The following is a 19972-nucleotide window of genomic DNA, read 5'->3' as shown; positions in this document are numbered from 1 at the left end:
CATGATGTGAGAACAGTTCGCTATTTAGGTTTGTACGTTAGCATGGACTAGTTTTAGCCAGAGATACCTTGCTGAAGCACAAGATGACATTAACGTTCTGCTTGAGCAGATGAAAAGTGTAACTTAATGAGAGTATGACAACCAGAAAATTAACGTTTTCGTCTTCATTGTGATTGGGGTTGAATGCTTAGGGACATTTAGCTCTGTTTTGGTTGGATTTAGGAAAAGGTGTTACAAGTACTCCTGGCACATAGTTTTTCAATTTTTGTAGCATAAACACCATTAAACCGATGCAAGCTGCGGATCTTCCAGTGTTTCTCTATGGCGCTGAAACCTAAAGATGTCCGAGTTCTGCTCCCCATGCAACTGAACCTTAAACTCAACTGCCACTGGCCCATGTGTGTTCGAGGGGAGGGGCTTACTGATAGGTCAGTTGCAACAGCTAGAAACCATGTTAAACCATCTATCATCTAAAAAGAATCTTCCTGTTTAAAAATATATGTATTCTACTGCTTAAGGTGGTCAATCTATCTACCACCTAAAAAGCTACCTTCTGTTGAAAAAGGAAGTATTCTACCACTTAAAGAAGTCAAGTTGGTTTTTCGAGCATAGTAGCTGGTTTATTGCTGGTACAAGGTGGTCTGTTAGCTCTAACCAAGGTGACCTTGGGACAACTCTAATTATTGGCTATAATTAAGTAAATTTGAACAACTTGAAATTTAAAACCATATATAGTCTTAAAAGCATTTGTACTGTTTTTATGCTGTATTAATAACTCCCTGAAAATGCAATTATTCTGGTAGAAAAAAAAGATTAAAAAAAGACTAGATTCTAAATCTCATATTTGAATTTGAATTTATTTTATTGATTTATTTTTCTTTTTTAATGTCTAAACTTTGTTCTTTCTACAATCAGATTACAGGAGAGGAAATGCCTCACGATCCTGCATGGTCCCCTGCAATGCAAGCCTATGTGTTTGTACAGTTCATGCTTCTGATAGATGTATATAACAACTTGTTAATGTATCAAATGGTAAGTACTGTTTCTGTGTTTTTTTTTATTTTATTTTTTTACTTTCCCTGTTGAAATCTGCATCAGATTTTCCCAGAAATGTGCCCCACTGAAATGTCAAAGCTATCATCTAAATGCCATCTTTCATTGTCATCTACAGGAGCTTTAAAAGCTTTTAATTTGCTGTGTGGTTTATGCTACCTTGCCAGGTCTATTATCAACCTCGGTCTCTCTCTCATTATCCTAAATGTTCCTCTAATAATAAGGCATTTTACTAGCTGAGTATGGACTGAAAACTTTAAAGTAATCATTGTCTATTATTTTTCAAACATAGAGATGTTCATTTGCCCTTGTCCGTTATCATTGGAAGTCCATGTTCCCCAGGCATAGTTTTGGTTAGCCAGAAAGCGTGGCCCCACCCTGCCTCCCTGCTGAAATGAAACGGCCTGTTTTCCTGTGATTCCTACCTCTGTGGTGCTCCCTTAGTTGTGGCTCTCAGAGAACAGGAGATGTGTCCCCTGGATCTCTTTCCTTAGCTCCACCAGCCAATAAAACAAGCCTTTGGTGGTCCAGCAACCGATACAAATGCTCTGACTGCTTTCCCAGCCTTGGAAACCTTCCTTCTGCATCAGTCACCTTATCCAAGGAAAATAACAAACCGAGGCCTTCAGGCTTAGCAATAAATAATGTGAAAGTGTGTATTTATACCTCGTTGTCTATTTGCATGCTCTAACATTGACAAGTGATGCTACAGAACTGCTTAGTGGCACTCCAAAAAGATGGAAAACATTCATTTTTAGTCATTTTTCAATTACATCATCTGTACAGGGCTATCAATCCTGCTGGATGTTTGACTAACTGTTCATAATGCAAGGTCTGTGCAGTGACCTCTGCTGAAATGCAAATTTTGGAAGATGGTTTCCCCCTTTTTTCCTCTCTGCCCTCTTGCTCTGTTATTTTTGAAACTGGATATGGAGAGGCTTTAAATTATAACCAATCAAAATAGATTTTTTCCCCTTTTTGTTAATTGTTGAAAAATGAGCCAGTGCTTCAGGGCTGAGGTCTGAGATCTGGATTCTATCTGGTGTCACGCAGGAAAAAGTCTGTAATTGTTTGCTGGTGTCATATCAAAGACATTATGAGGTCAGTCACCTGACTTAACCACTGCTGAGTATGATAGGTTAGCCAGGTCAAGAAAACCTCATTAACATTGCTGCTTGTATTAACAGCAAATTATCACCAGATTATGATTTCAGTGTAAATCCATCCATAGAGGAGTGCCAATTCAGTCATAGATGATACTTGCCTAATGGTTGGCCTTGAGTTCTTGGAGTGTCAAGATGGTATTACTCATCTGTCCTGACACCTAAATTTGTTAGGTCACTTTTATTCAGCTATGTTGCTTGCAAAATGATTTGAGTAAGAGTTATTATTATTAAAACAAAACACACACACACACACACACACACACACAAACACACAAACACAAACACACACACACACACACACACCACACATTTCACACACACAACACACACACACACATACACATACACATACACATACACACACACACACACACACACACACACACACACACACATACACATACACACACACACACACATATATTACTTATCTATGTATACTATATTACTTATCTTTCACCTGCAGATACTATCTGGGCTGACTGCACTTCTTTTGACTGCCTACGTATTACTTTCTCTAACCTCTCTGGGCTTCCTAATAGATCAGAGGTACAGCTCCTATAACTAACTCCTAATTATTTCATTTCATTTCATTTCATTTTATTTTATTAGTAAATAAATAAATAATGACAGTAAAGGAATTTTTTACTAACTCTAACTTAAACTGTGTGTACACATGCTTTTTATTATTTTATTCTATTTTATTATTAAATAAATTATGACAGTAAGTGTATTATTTGGGCAAGCTAACCCTTTTACTTAAATTGTGTGTACATTTTATTTTATTTTATTTTATTTTATTTTATTTTATTTTATTTTATTTTATGTAAACTGTAATTTTCCCCAGAGAACCAGCTTTTTAAAAATTTATTTACTGTATATACAAAGTAAATATGGATAATTTGTTATATACTAAATATATACTAAACAGCACAGTACAATAATAAAATAGATAAATAACTAAGAAAAAAATAAAATGCTTTGTATTCCTTTCAGGGCTAATGCAGCTGAATTGGAGATGCTGAGATGTGTTTTGATAGTGGCTCTTCAACGGTTTGGTTACATTAAGCCTCTAGTGCCTCTGTTGGCTTTTCTGATTGAAGTAAGTTTGACAGACACATGCATCATTACCACAGTCTCTATTATAGATGTCCAGCTTCCGTTTAAGCACAAGACACTCTTTGGATCATTCTCAAGATGCTGAAGAACATGATCATCAGGTTTTACACAAACTTGTGGAGTTCATGCAGCGTGTGTGCTGCTCAAAGTGAGACAAATCAAATACTGGCAAACTGATTTTTCGATTAAGCTTTTCATTCAAATTTTTATGCTATGATAGAAATAGATGTTTTTCCACTAGTGGTATCAGACTTGTGTATATGTGTTCACTCCGTCCTAAATGTATGTCTGTTTCTAGTGTGTGTGTGTGCGTGTGTGTGTGTGTGTGTTTCGGATCTGGCACTGGGTCTCTCTGCACAACTCAGTGATGTATGACTCTAGATGTATGGCCCAATTGACCATAAAATTGCTGTGTGTGTTTCTGGCACTTGCAGCGTGGGCCGTGCATCTCAGCTGACCTTTCATTAGCGCGCAACCTCTCTCTTCACGGCCCTCCATCCTTCCCTCCATTTCTCCTCTTCTCACCATCCCAGCTTTATGCAAAGGCACATTTCTGGAATCAATTAAACACGTCTGCTGCTTGTCGTGGAAGAATGAGTAGATTTACACAAGAGCTGAATTGCTTGTTTTACTGTGTGAGTGTGCATCTGTAATCTCAGGTGCTGAAATGCATGCAGAACAGTTTTACACAAAGTAGCGTCATATTTTTGGGTCTGTGTGAACTATACCCATAGACTCCACCTGATTTAATGTGTTTTTGTTGTAATAGACCAAGGAAAGAGTATCCCTTTCCCTGTAAATTTCCTTTACATTGGTCTATTTGCAGCAATGCCATTATGACGCTTTAGAAACATCATCATTTGCTAAAAATTGCCGTCATTTCTTCACTTAATCTTAGTTTCTGTTTATTTTTGTTTGTGGTTGTTGTTGTTATTTTTCTGTTTGTGTTTTTTCCATTCTGTGTTTTTCCAACCTTCAAAGCTAATATTTGTCCTCCTTATTTCTCAAGGGCGAAACAAAAAATTGTACCGCTGCAAAAACCCACCCCACTTATTTTGAAGGAAAAGGTTAAAATAATATTATCAAGATCAGCTTCACACAAAAGCTGCAGTCAGCAGCACCGTGGCTTATCTTTTCATAGCACTTGACACCCTCCAGCACACCACAGGAGAGGAATTCTGGAGCTTGGAGCCTGAATTAAACTGATAAGAAGAGTATTAGCAAGCATTTCAGGTGATTGGGCACATTTGTTTCCACTGTTAATTCTCCGGTATCAACAGTGAATTGGGGTCTGTGGATTGTTTGGGATATCTTGGAAAAGAAATAGGACAACTTTTTTTTTTTTTCTTTCCATATTTACTTCGTACACTACCATTCAAAAGTTTGGGGTCACTTTCTTATAATTACCATGGCTGCATCTGTTTGGACAGCAATAAATTTAAAAAATCTAGAATCTGAAATTATTGTTTTCTATTTTACTATATTTTAAAATGTAATTTATTCTTGTGATGCAAAGCTGAAATTTTGGCTTTTTGCTGCTCAAGAAACTTTTCTTATTATTAAATATCACAGTTCTCTTTCCACCATCTCTTGCTTATGTGATCTAATCATATCTCTTACATAAAAGTTGCATTTTGATTAAAGACATTCCTGATCTAAAAATATGATACATTAACAGTTAGTGTCTTAATTACTTCTTTTACAATGACATAATCAGTAACAGTATGAAAATCACCACTCTGATGCTAATATATTCTGGAGTTTTCAGTGGCTTCAGGTTGCTAAGCAGGTTGCCATGGTGAACAGAACGTTCCTTAAAAGCCCCAATAGATCCATCCATCTTGGACCTTGTTTCAGGAATCCCATTGAACTGATTTACAGAAAGTCCAGTGAGAGTCACACGAGGCTGCCACGACAGCTTCTTTTCAGAGAATTGGCGCTCGTTTGACTGCCAAAAGCAGTAGGGGGTTTCAGTAATGGGTCACCACTGCCACCTCAGCTCAGAGTCATGGACAAGTGCTTGAACTGCTTGAAGGGGTCATATGACATTGCTAAAAAGAACATTATTTTGTGCATTTGGTGTAATGCAATGTGTTTATGCAGTTTAAGGTTCAAAAGACACATTATTTTCCACAACTGTACATTATTGTATCTCCTCTATGCCCCGCCTTTCTGAAACGTGCTGATTTTTACAAAGCTCATCGTTCTGAAAAGCGAGGTGTATGCTGATTGGCCAGCTATCCAGTGCATTGTGATTGGCCGAATGCCTCAAGTGTGTGATGGAAATGTTACGCCCCTTACCAAACCGTGATGCTGAGTCTAATGGGGGGTAGAATAATCTGACAGGGAAGAATAAAAATTTTGCATTTGTTGCATCCAGTGGGGAGATAATTACTGATTATAATGACTTATACTGTTTTTTTATGTGTTGCGTTGCATATCATTGTGCTGCATAAACATAAAACCATGTCTGCATTTGTGACTGGAGAAATGACAAACAACAAGCTCTAACAGTTACTCTACTCTTTACATATGTAAACATACTAACAGGCTGTGTGTCAGAAGCGCCAGACTGTCCTTGCAAAGTTGGAACTGCCCCACTTTATAGAAACACACACCAGCATTGTAGGCTAACAGTCCTTGTCCTTCGTAAAATGCTCTGCACACATCTGAATATTTGGGTTGAGCTGTTCTGGAACAGTGTTGTAAATACAACTTAACCACTGATTTCTAGTCGTGTCCTCTTTTGGAAGGCCAAAATAAAAGTTATGCCTTCTTTCTTTGTGTGAACATTTGGGTGGCGTTATGCAAATCTTCCCTCATCGTGACATAGATAGGTGGGGGCATGTTAGAACGAGCCGTTTTAGGTAGGAGTGGTTAACTCAACTTTTATAAAGAACATGTCTTTGGATTTGAGACTTTAGTCTTTTGCAACTTTACAGATCTTCTTTATGCACCAAGAGCTTGTAACACTCCAAAGAGAAAGGAAAAATTGAAATTGCATCATATATCCCCTTTAAGGGGGTTTTTAATCTGTCTTTGTGTGTGTGGTAAGCTGATGTTTTCTATAGTTTAGGTATGCTGGGTCTTTTGTGAGCGATTCAGTGTATGCTCATCTAGGCTGCATTATTTGATCAAACATACAGTAAAAACAGTAATATTGTGAAATATTATTGCAATTTATTTTAATATTTTAAAGGAAATATTTTAAGATGTAATCAATTCCTGTGATGCAATGCTGAATTTTCAGCATCATTCAGAAATCCTTCAGAAATCATTTTAATATGCTGATTGGGTGCTCAAGAAACATTTCCTATTATTCTGCTTAATGTTATTGTGGAACATGACATTTTACACTCTCTAACTAAGCAGCATAATGCATCACCAACATGTAGGTGTCCACAGGTTGAAAAAGCCCCTTCACTAGTCATACATCACAGAGGTGACAGCAGAGATTTAGTCCTGTTTGCTTTTGACCCAAAACTGCAGCTGCCCCGGAGACTCCACTCTTTGCTTATTCAACTGAGTGTGAATGTGTGCTGCTAGTTTCAGCAACTAAGCATGTATCTATATATTTATTACTTTTACTTTTATGTGTGTGAAAGAGAGAGAAAAGCTGAGGAAGACAGAAAGAGAGACACAAGTGGTCATCTGAGACAGCAAGAGCCATAAAAAGAAGGGAAAATTACTATATCAAAATGTACACATCTCATGTGTTTTTTCACTTAAAATATGCCTGCAGAGGAAAATCTAAGAGGGAAAAAGCCTCTCAGATTGATTGAAATATCTGCCAGTTTGTAATTTAAGGTTGCATTCTGGGATTTGTGAGGTTTCCCAAAGCTCTTAAGACAGTTTCTCTGCTAAATAAAATCGACTCAGGTGGCAGTATATAGTTCTGAATGAAAGTATAGAATGAGGTAGTGTCTAAAAAGCATTTGTGCTGTCTCTAATATTTGTATCCCTTTTGTCATGCAAATATTAATTGAAATTCTTCTTCTAAATCCCTCCCTTTACTCTTTTCAGCTCCACACTTTGAGCCATACTCCAGTTATGGTTTGATGTTTCATACAGACACAAATATAGAGGGCTTTCTCCAATGCACATGATTCCCCAAAGAAAAACTTTAGTATTGTACCGTAAGATATTTCTCCTAAGACTTGACGACATAGTGTAGATAAAACTAATGTGGGTAGCACAACTAAAAATGTAATAATTTGATGAGAAATATTTGAGTTCAAATTGAAATCTCTGATTTTTAATGACAGACTTTAGGATCTTTGCAAATCTAAGCACAGTCTGAGACCATTGAGATTTCAAAGGTCATAAGAAAATCAGAGAAGCAGAAAATTTAAGTACAATGCTCTCCTTTTAATAATAATAATAATAAAAAAAAATTATTTGAATGAGGGTAAACTACATCCATTGAAAAGATTGCATTGGCATTTGATGGGTGGAATCAGGTAGTGTGAGGTCAGGAAGCACAGGACCATGCCTTTCCCTTCTCTCGCTCTCTCTCTCACTCTTCTCTCAGAGGGAAACAGCTATGCTGCTCCTGGGGAAACTCTGGTTATTTCCCATTGGAGAGGTAGTTCTGATAGATAGAATATGATTTTGGACTGTTTAGAGCTTGGGTGCAGTTTATGGTCTAGAACGCAAGGAAGGAGGAGCAGTTAAGGTTACAGCCCTTTGGAAGAATGTCACTTTTGGCATGTTTCCACAGTGGCTTCTGTGAACCTCAACTCCAAATGCATCATGGGAGATTCTTTAGCCACATGCTTGACCTATTGGCTTTTTTTATGTAGTATATTTCCTGGTATGTGACATTTAGGTTTCTCATAATTAATCACTTCAAATAAGGTTTTGACTTATGGAATTAAAAAAAAAGTGCACAGTGATATTCAAACAAAATTTTAAAATGTATCTATTGTTATACCCTCTTATATTTTTTTTTTTTTGCACATTACCTGTGATAATTCATAACTTTCTAAATAATTGTTTTAGAAACTTATTTAAATTTTAAATGTGATAAATACAAATTTACATTTTAAATATGATAAATACAAAAAAATACACTTAACTTTTAATGTGCATTACTAGAGATAGGTGTCTAAGGAAAATTAAGACATTTATTAATTATGGTTGTAGTAATGTATGATTCATAAACTAGAATTAGCACTGTAAAAAAATGAAACATGGTGCTTGTAATTTTCATTTAAAAAATGAAGGTGATAATTAAAAATAGTGTGTTTATTTTATTAAAGAAATTGTGGTTCTGTGTTGTATAGAAAATGTTGAGAATATGTTTTCCTCGTTTTTTTAAGGAAACTTAAGCAGTTTTGAGGCTTGAATTGAGGAACCGATTAAGCTGATAAAATTAAGGGAAGGAGGCTACTTATTTATTTTAGGAAAATAAGTTCAATTATGCAGTTTTATTTTGGCAGTGGTTGTTAGTTCCCAGCATGCTTTGCATATCGCTGAATATGGAGAGTACATTTTTATGTGTTTTTGAGTGAAGGGAAACATCTGTTAATGTTTAATGGTCAGTTTTGTTTGACATTTGAAAGAGTTTCTGTTATGTTGAAGTTTCTGTCGTTACCATTGTGCAGAAGAGTAGAACACTCTTATTAATATTAAATTCATTGTGTCATAGATTAAATAATTTAGGAGGTTTTACATGATTTATTCAGGCAGATTCCATTAAAGAAATCAACCATTAAAAATATGTGTAATATTATTACCATATTTTTTAAAAAGTAGATAGGACATACATTTTTTTTTACAGTGATATTTTAACCTATTTGGCATTTAAATGTAATCATCTTGCTTTCTGCAGGTCTTTGTCTTAATCTCTGCAGTCTACTGGGGTCTACAGTTTGTGAATCAGCGAACTAACAGGATGAAGAAACAAAACTAGATAAGACATCAACTGACATCAACAGCAAGCAACCTCATACTGATGCATTACGATACAGTGTCCTGCACCGGTGACATCTTTCATATATTTAATCATGAAATTTGTCCTTTTAATTTTACAAAAAAAAAAAAAAAAAAAAAAAAAAAAAAAAAAAACCTGCTGCTCTCACAAACTTTTCACACTGATTTTGGTTTGGCATTGAAGCGATGCTATAAAAAGCATGAATTAATATATTGTAAAGACAACATGGTTTGTAGTTCTTCCAGCTTAAAACTAACTTTTCAGCCATAATCAATGCATGTGGTATATAAAAATGCAAAAGGTACCTATTAACTGTAGCTTAATCTGCATGCATGCTATTATTTGAAATGTATATAAATAATGCAAGTACAATAACTAGTGTAATATAAAGAATTTTGTAAAATTATACACCAGTTTTGTCATACTGTACAGAAAATACCTGACCTCTTAGTGACAACATGAAGAACCAACATGCTTTTAGGTATAATTTATAATTTTAAACCAAAAAAGTCTGCTTGTTATCGGTGGTCTGATTTCATGTAATTGTACAAGTTACCACCAGGTGGTGCTAGCAGGACCCCAAAAAATTGTGTCCCCGTTTCATTCAATAGCCTACATGTGTTTATTGATTATTTAATTGCTGGTCAGTGCCAGTTTCAGTGGAGAGCAATTACACTATACTGTCATATGACAAGAAGAAATGATTAGTTCAAAGAAAGTGTTTGTTTTAAAATTTATTATTATTATAAATAATGCTTATAGTAGTGATAGTAAGAAAAAAAATATACCCCCCACCACAATAAAAACATTAATTCCTTTCTAACATATGACATGACTTGTTTGTCACTATTTCATTGTTTACAGTTTCACTGTTTCATAACATCTGGTTTCACACCTGGAATAAAGTGAGGTGGCGTGCTTAAATGGTGTAAATAATTAATGACAAATTTGTTAGATGTCTTGTTAACATATCCCTGGAGGTGTTTCTGAATTACATATGTTAAATGTTATTGCTCATTACAGATAGAAGCAGCGATAGTTTAAGTGAAGGTTGTAAGCAGAATCTTCAGAATATTAACACATTTACTTTTTTCAGGGTGAAACCTTCCAAAACATCACTAACTGATTTATTTCACTTTAGATGGACTATGTAACGTGTAATATATTGCATGTTTATGTGTAATATAAGCAGTTTGCATCTAATATACACTATATGGACAAAAGTACTGGAAAAACCTGACCATTACACCAACAGGGACTTCAATGACATTACATTCTAAATACATGGATATTAAAATGGGATTGGTCCCACTTTGCAGCTATAATAGCTTCCACTTTTCTGGGAAGGAAGATTTTGGAGTGTGTTTTTTTGTGTGTGTGTGTGTGGGAATCATCCATCCAGCATTTGTGAGGTCAGGCTCTGATGTTGGACGGGAAGACTTGGCTTGCGATATCCGCTCCTGTTCATCCCAAAGGTGAGGCCAGTCAAGTTCATCCACACCAAACTCATCCAACCATTTTTATAGACCTTGCTTTGTGCACTGGAGCACAGTCATGCTGGAATAAAAAAGGGCCTTCCTTAACTGTTTCTACAAATTCGGAAACATAGCATTGCCCAAAATGTCTTGGTATTTTGGAGCATGAAGATTTCCCTTCACTAGGAGTAAGGGACCTATCCCATCCCCTGAAAAACAGCCCCATGCCATTATCCCTTCTCTACCAAACTTTACATTTGGTGAATGCAGTCAGGCAGGTAACATTCTCCTGGCATCCGCCAAACCTATACTCATCCATCAGATTGTCATACAGAGAAGTGTGATTCGTCACTTCACAGAACAGGTTTCTGCTGTTCCAGAGTCCAGTGGTGGCATGATTTACAGCACTAAATCTGACGCTTGTACTTGATGATGTGAGGTTTGGATAAAGCTGCTCGGCCATGGGAACCCATTCCATGAATCTCCCGCCACACAGTTTTGTGATAAATAAATATGGCAGTGGAAGTTTGTAACTCTTCAGCTTTGTGAGCCTGCTCTCTGACTTTACATGACCTTCTAATTCGTGGCTGAGCTGCTGCTGTTCCTGAACACTTCCACTTTTCAATAATACCACTTCCACTAGACCGTAGAATGTCTAGCAGGCATGACATTTTATAAACTGACTTATTGCAAAGGTGGCATCCTTGTCACAGTACCACAGTCAAATTAATTGAACTCATCAGAATGACCCATTTTTTCATGAATGGTTGCAAATGTAGACTTCATTGCTAGGTGTTTGATTTTATGCACCTTATGCAATAGGTCTGATTGAAACTACATTAATTTAGGAAGGTGTTTCCCAATTCTTTTGCCTATATAGTATATAACTTAAGAGTATAAAGCTTTTATATAGATGCCTGCTTTGCTTATTTGTGAGCAAATGACCATCAGCACTGTTATGTGTGTGTTGAATGAGAGCTTTGAAAATGGTCCCCATTGACATTTAAAAGTATTCCTTACATGTAATCAGTTATTCCATTCAAAGATGTTGGAGACATTATGTGCGTGTACTCAGTTATGATATTGTTTATATAAACTAGTACAGCTCACTAGACAGCTTGGTTTGGCACAAATCTCTTTCTTGACATCACCGACTGTTAGTTGCATGCCTGCACATTGAGTTTGAGCTAAAAGCTCACTGATGTGAGGATAACTCACATTAGCGGTGTTCCGAGCCTCTTTTGCACAGATATTTTGTCGCCCTATTATGCTATTAAGTGCTGACTGCAAGATCTGCATTACAAGTACACAATGCAATCTACTGGAAACCATTTTCAGAGACTTGATTAGGTAAAATGTATAATGTGGCGAAAATAACAGGCCTGTGTCCTCATCGAAATGGCAGATGGGTCCTGTTAGCCTCACAAATGTGGTGTTCTGCTGCCAGAAAAACCCAAATGACTCATGTTCAGATTGTAGCATTACACTGCTTGCACCAATTGGCAGAACTAGAAAGAAACAGGCCCATCCTTTATATCTCCTATCCTGGAATGAAACTCTTCCACGGGATGTTGACCGCAGTAAAATATACAGTATTATGGGATTTGTGGCCTCATTTAGCCTTGTAACGAGATTGTTTATAAAATATGAGGCATTTAGGTTGCATTTTCCAACTAGACATGTTTACACTTTTGTCAGTAATTTGCTAATGGCTTCCAAACAGCTATTTATTGAAAAGTGATGCACACAGTACATTCAGACATTGTACTGGTTAACTTAAACGGATAGTTCACTCAAAAAAAGAACATTTTTGTGTTTATCTGCTTACCCCCAGGGCATCCAAGATGTAGGTGACTGTTTCTTCAGTAGAACACAAACAAAGATTTTTAACTCAATCCGTTGCAGTCTGTCAGTCATATAATGGAAGTGAATGGGAATCACGGCTTTGAGAGTCAAAAAAAAAAAAAAGACAAACAAATCCAAATTAAACCCTGCGGCTCGTGACAACACATTGATGTGTAAAGACACGAAATGATCAGTCTGTGCAAGAAACTGAACAGTATTTATATCGTTTTTTACCTCTGATTCACTGCAACGTCCAAACCGTCCTGAGCGCATTTTCAACAGCCGACACATGACGCGTCTTCTTCTTCTTCTTGCTTTAAGGCAGATTGCAGACTTATAAGTGCATTACCGCCACCTATCTCTCAAATGGACCATTGACACTGCTAATTGAGATTGTAGATAGCATGTCAATGGGTCCATTTGAGAGATAGGTGGTGTTCGGACATTGCAAAATCTAAAAAATGTAAAATTTGTTCTGCATATTCATAAAAAATGTTTAATTTGTTCTAAAAATTTCTTTTCCCAACAAATCTTCAAAAAAAAAAAAAAAATTCAACAAAATTATGAAAATATTCTTTATATTTCTAAATGTGGTTAATTTGTTCTGCAGATTTATTTATTTATTTTGATTGCTTCTTCAGAGTCATGATCAAACAATAGTTTATCATTCTCTGTTAGACAACAAAGAAGCACAATAAACCCAGAACATGAAAAAGGATGTTAATTGTGAAAAAACAGTAGTTTAGCACCATTTAATGATGTTTGTTATTGTGAAAGTTAATATACTGTACAATGTAAACAGCATTTTAGGGGTCTTTAGTTGGCTGAGACTGGTAGATGTAAATCCTTTACCCTCACCCTCAATAGGCTGCATCCAGGTATCGCATCCTAGATCCACTGCCTGTTAAATGGCAAGATGGAGAGATCAAGGGGAAAAAGAGGAAGGGAATGTGTGTGATGCAACCAGAGGCACGAGAACTACCGGTAATTGTTGTGGATGAGTAGATCGCTCTCCCTCTCTCCAGCGCTCCTCTCTCACGCTCATTTTCCCATAGATACAAACACAGTGGCTCTCTTAGAAGAGAGGGGGGTGACGTCCCCTCCAAACGATGCGGGAAAACACATAACATGTCTGCTGGATCGCTGCTGTTGACTTTGAGAAGCATCAGGTGAGTGGAACTCCATTTTGCACTAGTTTTTGTGGGAAAGAGGGAATTGTGTTTAATCTGTTAACAGTGACAACATGATGGAGCTCTTGACTGTATTCCCATTGCTACTACAGGCTGTATTGCAGACCGATGGTGACAGGGTTGAACAAACACTGTTGTATTTGATTTTTTGTGCTTATGGTCATGTAACATAATTTGTAAGTTTCTGAGCTTATGTGGGTATTTTAACTGTGAGCTGTAAGTAAAAGCCATTTTGAATGTGGGTTAAGGTAAAGATGAGGCCAAGATCATCCATTTTTCGTAGCCTGAGGAAACACTGAGAAGAGTTTGTTTTGTGTTCTTGACATGGCAAGCACTTTTATTCATAAATACAGATTATCTTTTAGAAAAGACACTTGCCTCAGGCACTTCCTGCTCTCGTCGCAGGAAGTTCAAAGGCATGACAGGATGTAGAATTGAGTTGCAGAGTTTTCCTTAAGTAGTGAGACTTGAAGAATACTTCAGAATGGATGAGTGCATGAGCTCATTTTATTTCAGATTCTTCCTTTTTGTGGCTGTCATAATTTTTTTATGAAATTGTATGAATGTTTTGGCACAGAAGGACTAATCATAGTTTAACTAATGTTTGTTGTGAAATCAGGTGAAACTGATTCGATCAGTGCAAATATGGTTTCTATAAAACAAATATTTACTACAAAAAGTGTTTTAAAAAAATATCTGTGGCAATTGATATTGAATATTCAATTGTACAATATTATTTGCCATATTTTACCTTTGGCACCATTGAACATCAAAACGTTTTTTTTTTGGCTATAATCTCATAATTATCAATTTATCGGTGCATCCGTATAACTAAAACTGCATACTTTATTATTTTATTAATAGATTATTACACTTTATAAGGCATATAGACCCATATCTCACTTATAACTAGATATTTTCTTTTATTCGATAATACAATTTATCTTGAATAACAATAAATATCTACAATGGATGTTTATTTCTTTTACATATTTATTCATAAAGGACACATTTCTATTCATCAAGTAATCCTGAAAAAATGATCAGTTTCCACAAAAATATGTGTTTCTGTCTGTTTCAGCATTGATAATAGATTCTTGAACACCAAATCAGCATATTAGCATATTATAATGACTTCTGAAGGATCATGTGACACTATGACTGGTGTGATGACTGCTGAAAATTCAGAAATACTTGAAATGAGAAATAAAGCTAGAGTATATTACACAAGATGAGTTTTGTAAAGTTCAAGATAAGCCAGCTCATAAACTTCCAGTGAAACATCATTTGAAACCTCGCCTGCCTCGTTCTTGACAGAAACTGCAACACCGTAAATGATGAAAGCGGCATTAACATACAGTTTCATGTTATTTAATAACATACAGGCTAATTTTACATGCTGAGCCTGGTAATCCCAGGAGAAAACACAGACACTTACAACTAAACACTGTCATTACTGTTTAAGCTGTTTAATTTTTACTTTAAAGATTCATTTTTCATTAATAAAGATGACATGGCGGAAAACAGACTTTTTAAGATGAAAATGACATGAAATTAGCATTATAACCAGTAGATGCCAGCAGAGGATCACTCATTAGCTCAGTTGCCATTACAACTCCCTAGTTTTTTCACGTCTTGCTTTTGGATTTATTATAAAATGACTATTATAACACATTTCAGTTCTTTTGCTGTACCAACAGCCTAGAAGGGTTAATTATTTAAATACTTAACTAACTTCAAATTAAATAAGTTAATTATTAATAGTATAATAATTTAATAATAATGCATGAAATATTTTGATTTAATTAAAAAAAAAAAATACTTTTTTTTTTCTTCTTCAAATTGTGAATGGATTATGTAGAGAATCCGAGCAAAGGACGCTAACCCCCAATAGCACAGCTGATTTTGACAGTTGACCGGAAATGACTAAGCTTGCTTATCTAAAACCAGGAAGTAACAGTGCATAATAGTCCATTTGTCCAATAATTGTTTATCAATGCATAAATTATGGTTTAATCCAGGTATATGTTTCCTAAAGAACATTTCTGAGATGGAAGTGCCAAATAATACAGTTTCAGTTCACTTTACAGTATCTTCCTCTTGTTTTACCCCTTTGTTGCAGGCACAATTGAGAAACTAAAAGATGTTCTCCAGGAGTTTCATGGAGATGGGATTCTGGCTTAGTGTAATCCTGAAGAGGTATTGCAACTCTTTAAAGCCTTACGAAGCACACTATTTTGCTGTGTTCATGCTGAGCTAAGAATGCTGTACTGGACCGAATGTTGTGACGATGATCTAATTTCAGTGGTTATGATGTTGCTTTTGGGTAATGAAATCATTTTGGTTTCCATAATTGCTTGGCATCCAATTACTGAAGATGCTTTTACTTGTCGTTTTGTGTTGCATAGAAACCAGAAATCCTCAATCAGGTAAACTGTCATTGTATGGTTTATGGCCTGGAAATTGACTTTGAGGTTTTTTAAGCTCTTCATGGAGACCTTCCTGGAGAATGAACTTGCTGATGAGTTCTGTCAGCATCTCTTCCTCAGTTCCTGCAACAAAGACCCCAAACCAAGTCCCTTCATGACAGACAAGCAGGTAATCATGGGTAATTTAAATCTGCCTATTCACACAGGGTGAACAACCTTTATTCAAACGTATTTAAGAAAAACAATATATGTAATACACTGTCATATCTAATCAAGAAACCACCACTAAGTTACTTTATTTAGAGAAAACATTTGTGAAGTCAGTTTGCACTACCAATACTAATACTGTAATACATTTTGATCAAATAAATACAGCCTCGTTCAGCATCTTTCTTCAAAAGCATTAAAAAAATCTTAATGTCTTCTCCCAGAACACTACTAGAGCTACAGTGTAACAATAGCGATTAAATCTCTTCATTATTTCCCAGGGATTTCTAGATTTAATTCTGGCCAAACATACAAAAAGTGATGTGTTAACAGTTAAACATAATTTAATTGTGGTTTACAAGGTCTAAAACTTATGAAGGGAAGCTGTACGCCGCCGAAGGTAACATCCACATCCAAACCTCTCGCCACCATCCAGCTGAAGTATATGATCTGCTATCTCTCTCTGCTGGAGGCCGGACGACCAGAAGACAAACTGGAATGTATGATCACTTACACTCAGAAAAAAAAGGTACAAAAGCTGTATCTATTTTCTGAGAGTATACTATACAGTACCATTCCTTCTAACTGACTAGTTGTATTAAAAGTAACTTACAGTACACTTACGAGTCCTTTATAATGTGGAAGAAGCTCTTTATTGGTTAGGGGTCCCGTTTGGTTCCATAATTGGTTTCCATAATAGAGAAATAGAGGCTGTGCTTCCATCTACTGGCAGCTTTTGTCACATCTCTAATGGTTTTCTTATTGTAATTCCAGGCTGCTAGTTTAGAAACCTGTTGCTATGGGCTGCTCAGATGGTAATAACCTTTTGCAAACTGTTTAAATGAAACACATCAGAGATGGGCTAGTTTTGGTTAGATTGTGCTAAGCTTGATTGAATTGTCTTCTTGAGAGATGCTGTCATTGGCTAGGCTGCTGGTTTCCATGGCGACACCCACTTTATAATGACTCAAAGAAAAGCTGAGATTGCACTGAATTGAGAGATTCTTTCCATAGATAACCATTTTATTTTTGAAGACGACAGAGCAATTCAATTATCAGATGATTGTTAGATGCATACATTTTTCTCTTTTTCATTCTCTCCCTCTCTCTCTTTGTTTCTGTCGCAGTCATGTTTCGCCTTTATGATGCAGATGGAAATGGGTTTTTTAGACAGTAAGATGAGACTTCATCTGTCTCTTCAGTTTTTATTGCTGTATTAACAACGCCACATAGTGGTTTAATGCTGGATTGATTGCATTTATTAAACTGATTTATAACATACATATAATATACTTAAAATACAAACAAATGCAAGGCCAAATGCTCAGAAAGAGTTACTAATACAAGGTAGATGTCGTGGAGCAGGATTGAGCACCCCAACACTAGATCTTTGTGTAGAGTTACAGTGATGTTATACAGAAAATGTTTTCTCCTCTTGAACAGGAGCTGGAGCACATTATCTGTCGGATGATGCATGTTGCAGAGTATCTGGAGTGGGACGTCACAGAACTGAAGCTGGTACAATAAACTTGAATTTTACCCTGGCCTGATAGTTTGTGCAGTATTTGATCATATTTTCTAATAATGAACATCATTGGTTTTGAGATGTAGATTTTGGAGGAGATGATGCAGGAGATTGACCATGACCATGATGGGATGGTTTCTCTTGAAGAGTGGGTCTAGGGTGGCCTGACCACCATTCCTCTGCTAGTGCTGCTGGGACTCGAAACTGTGATTATCAATTAAGCATAACATATGTATATGTGTATGTCTGATATATTCATCTGTCCATCTTGTCCATCTGTCTGTACATCTATCATTCATCCAAAGCAGAAGAACAGATACAAATGCATCAGTGTGATAAATTGTGATGTTATACTCTGTTTGCCCACTAGATGGAGACCTCGACTAATTTTAAATGCTTTGACAGCTGCATTAGTGGTCTGTTGTCTGATTTATTTTGCGTGTCATCCAGATTTTTAACGATGCAGATTTGACACTTTTCAAGACATATTCCTTTCTTTTCAACTTTTGCATTCTCCCAGCAGGATTCCAGAACACTATTTATGTAATTTGCTGTAATGTTTTTCATCACAGTTGTCATAGTTGTATTATCATTGTCAAGTCCTCATAGCTGTCTTCCTCTTATTCTCTTGCTAGTATCTTTGTTTTTCCTCACTCTTTCTGTATTGCAGAATGTAAAGGATGACGGGCAGCATGTGTGGAGATTGTAAACCTGCATACTGTAACCTGTGTCTAAATATGTTGACTGTATTGGGAAAGCAAGGCCTCTGCTGCTCCTGTAAGTCCAGCACCAGACCTCACATTTATTATATTAACCACCAGTCACTTCTGTTCACTTATCATTTTTTTGCTTTATGCTGTAAGTGAATACGGACAAATGCAAACCAAGACCATCAAATTAATTTAATTTGGAACATAATTAAGCTAGTTTATTAAATATCTCATCTTTAAACATGGACATTCAAAGAACTGAAGATGGTTTCAAGGTCATAATAAGACAACTGTATCAAATGTTTGTATTTTATTTTTGTTTGTTTGTTTGTTTTTGTACTTGTAATGAAACCATCTGAAGTAATATGTGTTTTTAAGAAAAAAAAATTATATATGAATAAATCAGCAATCAAATTTTTTGACATAACCAATTGTGGGCATAATAATAATAATAATAATAATAATAATAATAATAATACATTTAATTAAAATACATGTTAAAGTACTAAAAATGATCTAAATTAATACCAAAAACAAATGATTAAAACATTGATTTACTGTGTGTATGTTTTATAGTCTGTAAGTACACTGTTCATGAGAGATGTGTGGCTCGAACCCCCCTGTCCTGCATCAAAACATACGTCAAATCTAAGAAAAACACAGAGGTGCGTCGAATTGTAGTGTTTAAAAACTGGCACGCTTGGATCACCAATACTTCACGGGGCTTAGACCAAGGGCTTCTTTTCAGCTAATGAAATTAAAAAGAAATTCTCGTTCTAAGCATTGCTAATTACATGATTAACCTATACACCAATAATGAGTCCTAATCAAAGCCTATGCTCATTTGTTATATATCTGTTCTTTCTTTCTTTCTTTCTTTCTTTCTTTCTTTCTTTCTTTCCTCTCTTTTTTTTTTTCTTTTTCTTTCTTTCTTCTCTCTCTCTCTCTCTCTCTCTCTTTCTCTCTCTCTCTCTCTCTCTCTCTCCTCTCTCTCTCTCCTCTCTCTCTCTCTCCCTCTATCTATTTCTTTGCATTTTAACAAAAATTATTTGCATTTTTGCTTTTTAAAAGTCATTTCTGGGTTGAGGGAAACTGTCCAAGCGAGTGCGATAAGTGTCACAAAACCGTCATTTGTTACTAGGGTCTTATGGGCCTTCACTGTGTCTGGTGCCAGATTATTGTGAGTTTATCAGTATTCATAATTACTTCAGTTTTTTTGCTTTGAGCATATAACCATGTGCGAATAGTGAAGGGTAATTTTTAGGCGTTTATTTACATTTGTAATAAACGTATTTACAGGTAACATCAATCTGTACGT

At 35.9% G+C, this 19972-nt stretch overlaps 1 protein-coding gene and 1 pseudogene across 2 annotated transcripts in view; both read left to right on the top strand.

The window, feature by feature from the left end:
- Nucleotides 1–10100, top strand: part of LOC109101830 (alkylglycerol monooxygenase-like) — a 29963-nt gene extending 19863 nt beyond the window's left edge. For both annotated transcript variants that reach the window (XM_042771456.1, XM_042771457.1), the window contains exons 10-13: nt 916–1032; nt 2686–2768; nt 3216–3321; nt 9172–10100. In XM_042771456.1, coding sequence (XP_042627390.1) covers nt 916–1032; nt 2686–2768; nt 3216–3321; nt 9172–9252 — 387 coding nt within the window. In that variant the 3' untranslated portion in view covers nt 9253–10100. The remainder of the gene's footprint in view (nt 1–915; nt 1033–2685; nt 2769–3215; nt 3322–9171) is intronic.
- A 3293-nt stretch (nt 10101–13393) lies between these two features.
- Nucleotides 13394–19972, top strand: part of LOC109101485 — a 42548-nt pseudogene continuing 35969 nt past the window's right edge.

This window comes from Cyprinus carpio, chromosome A15, assembly GCF_018340385.1.
Source record: "Cyprinus carpio isolate SPL01 chromosome A15, ASM1834038v1, whole genome shotgun sequence".
In the NCBI taxonomy this organism is placed as follows: domain Eukaryota; kingdom Metazoa; phylum Chordata; class Actinopteri; order Cypriniformes; family Cyprinidae; genus Cyprinus; species Cyprinus carpio.
This window is presented reverse-complemented; position numbering and strand designations above follow the sequence as displayed.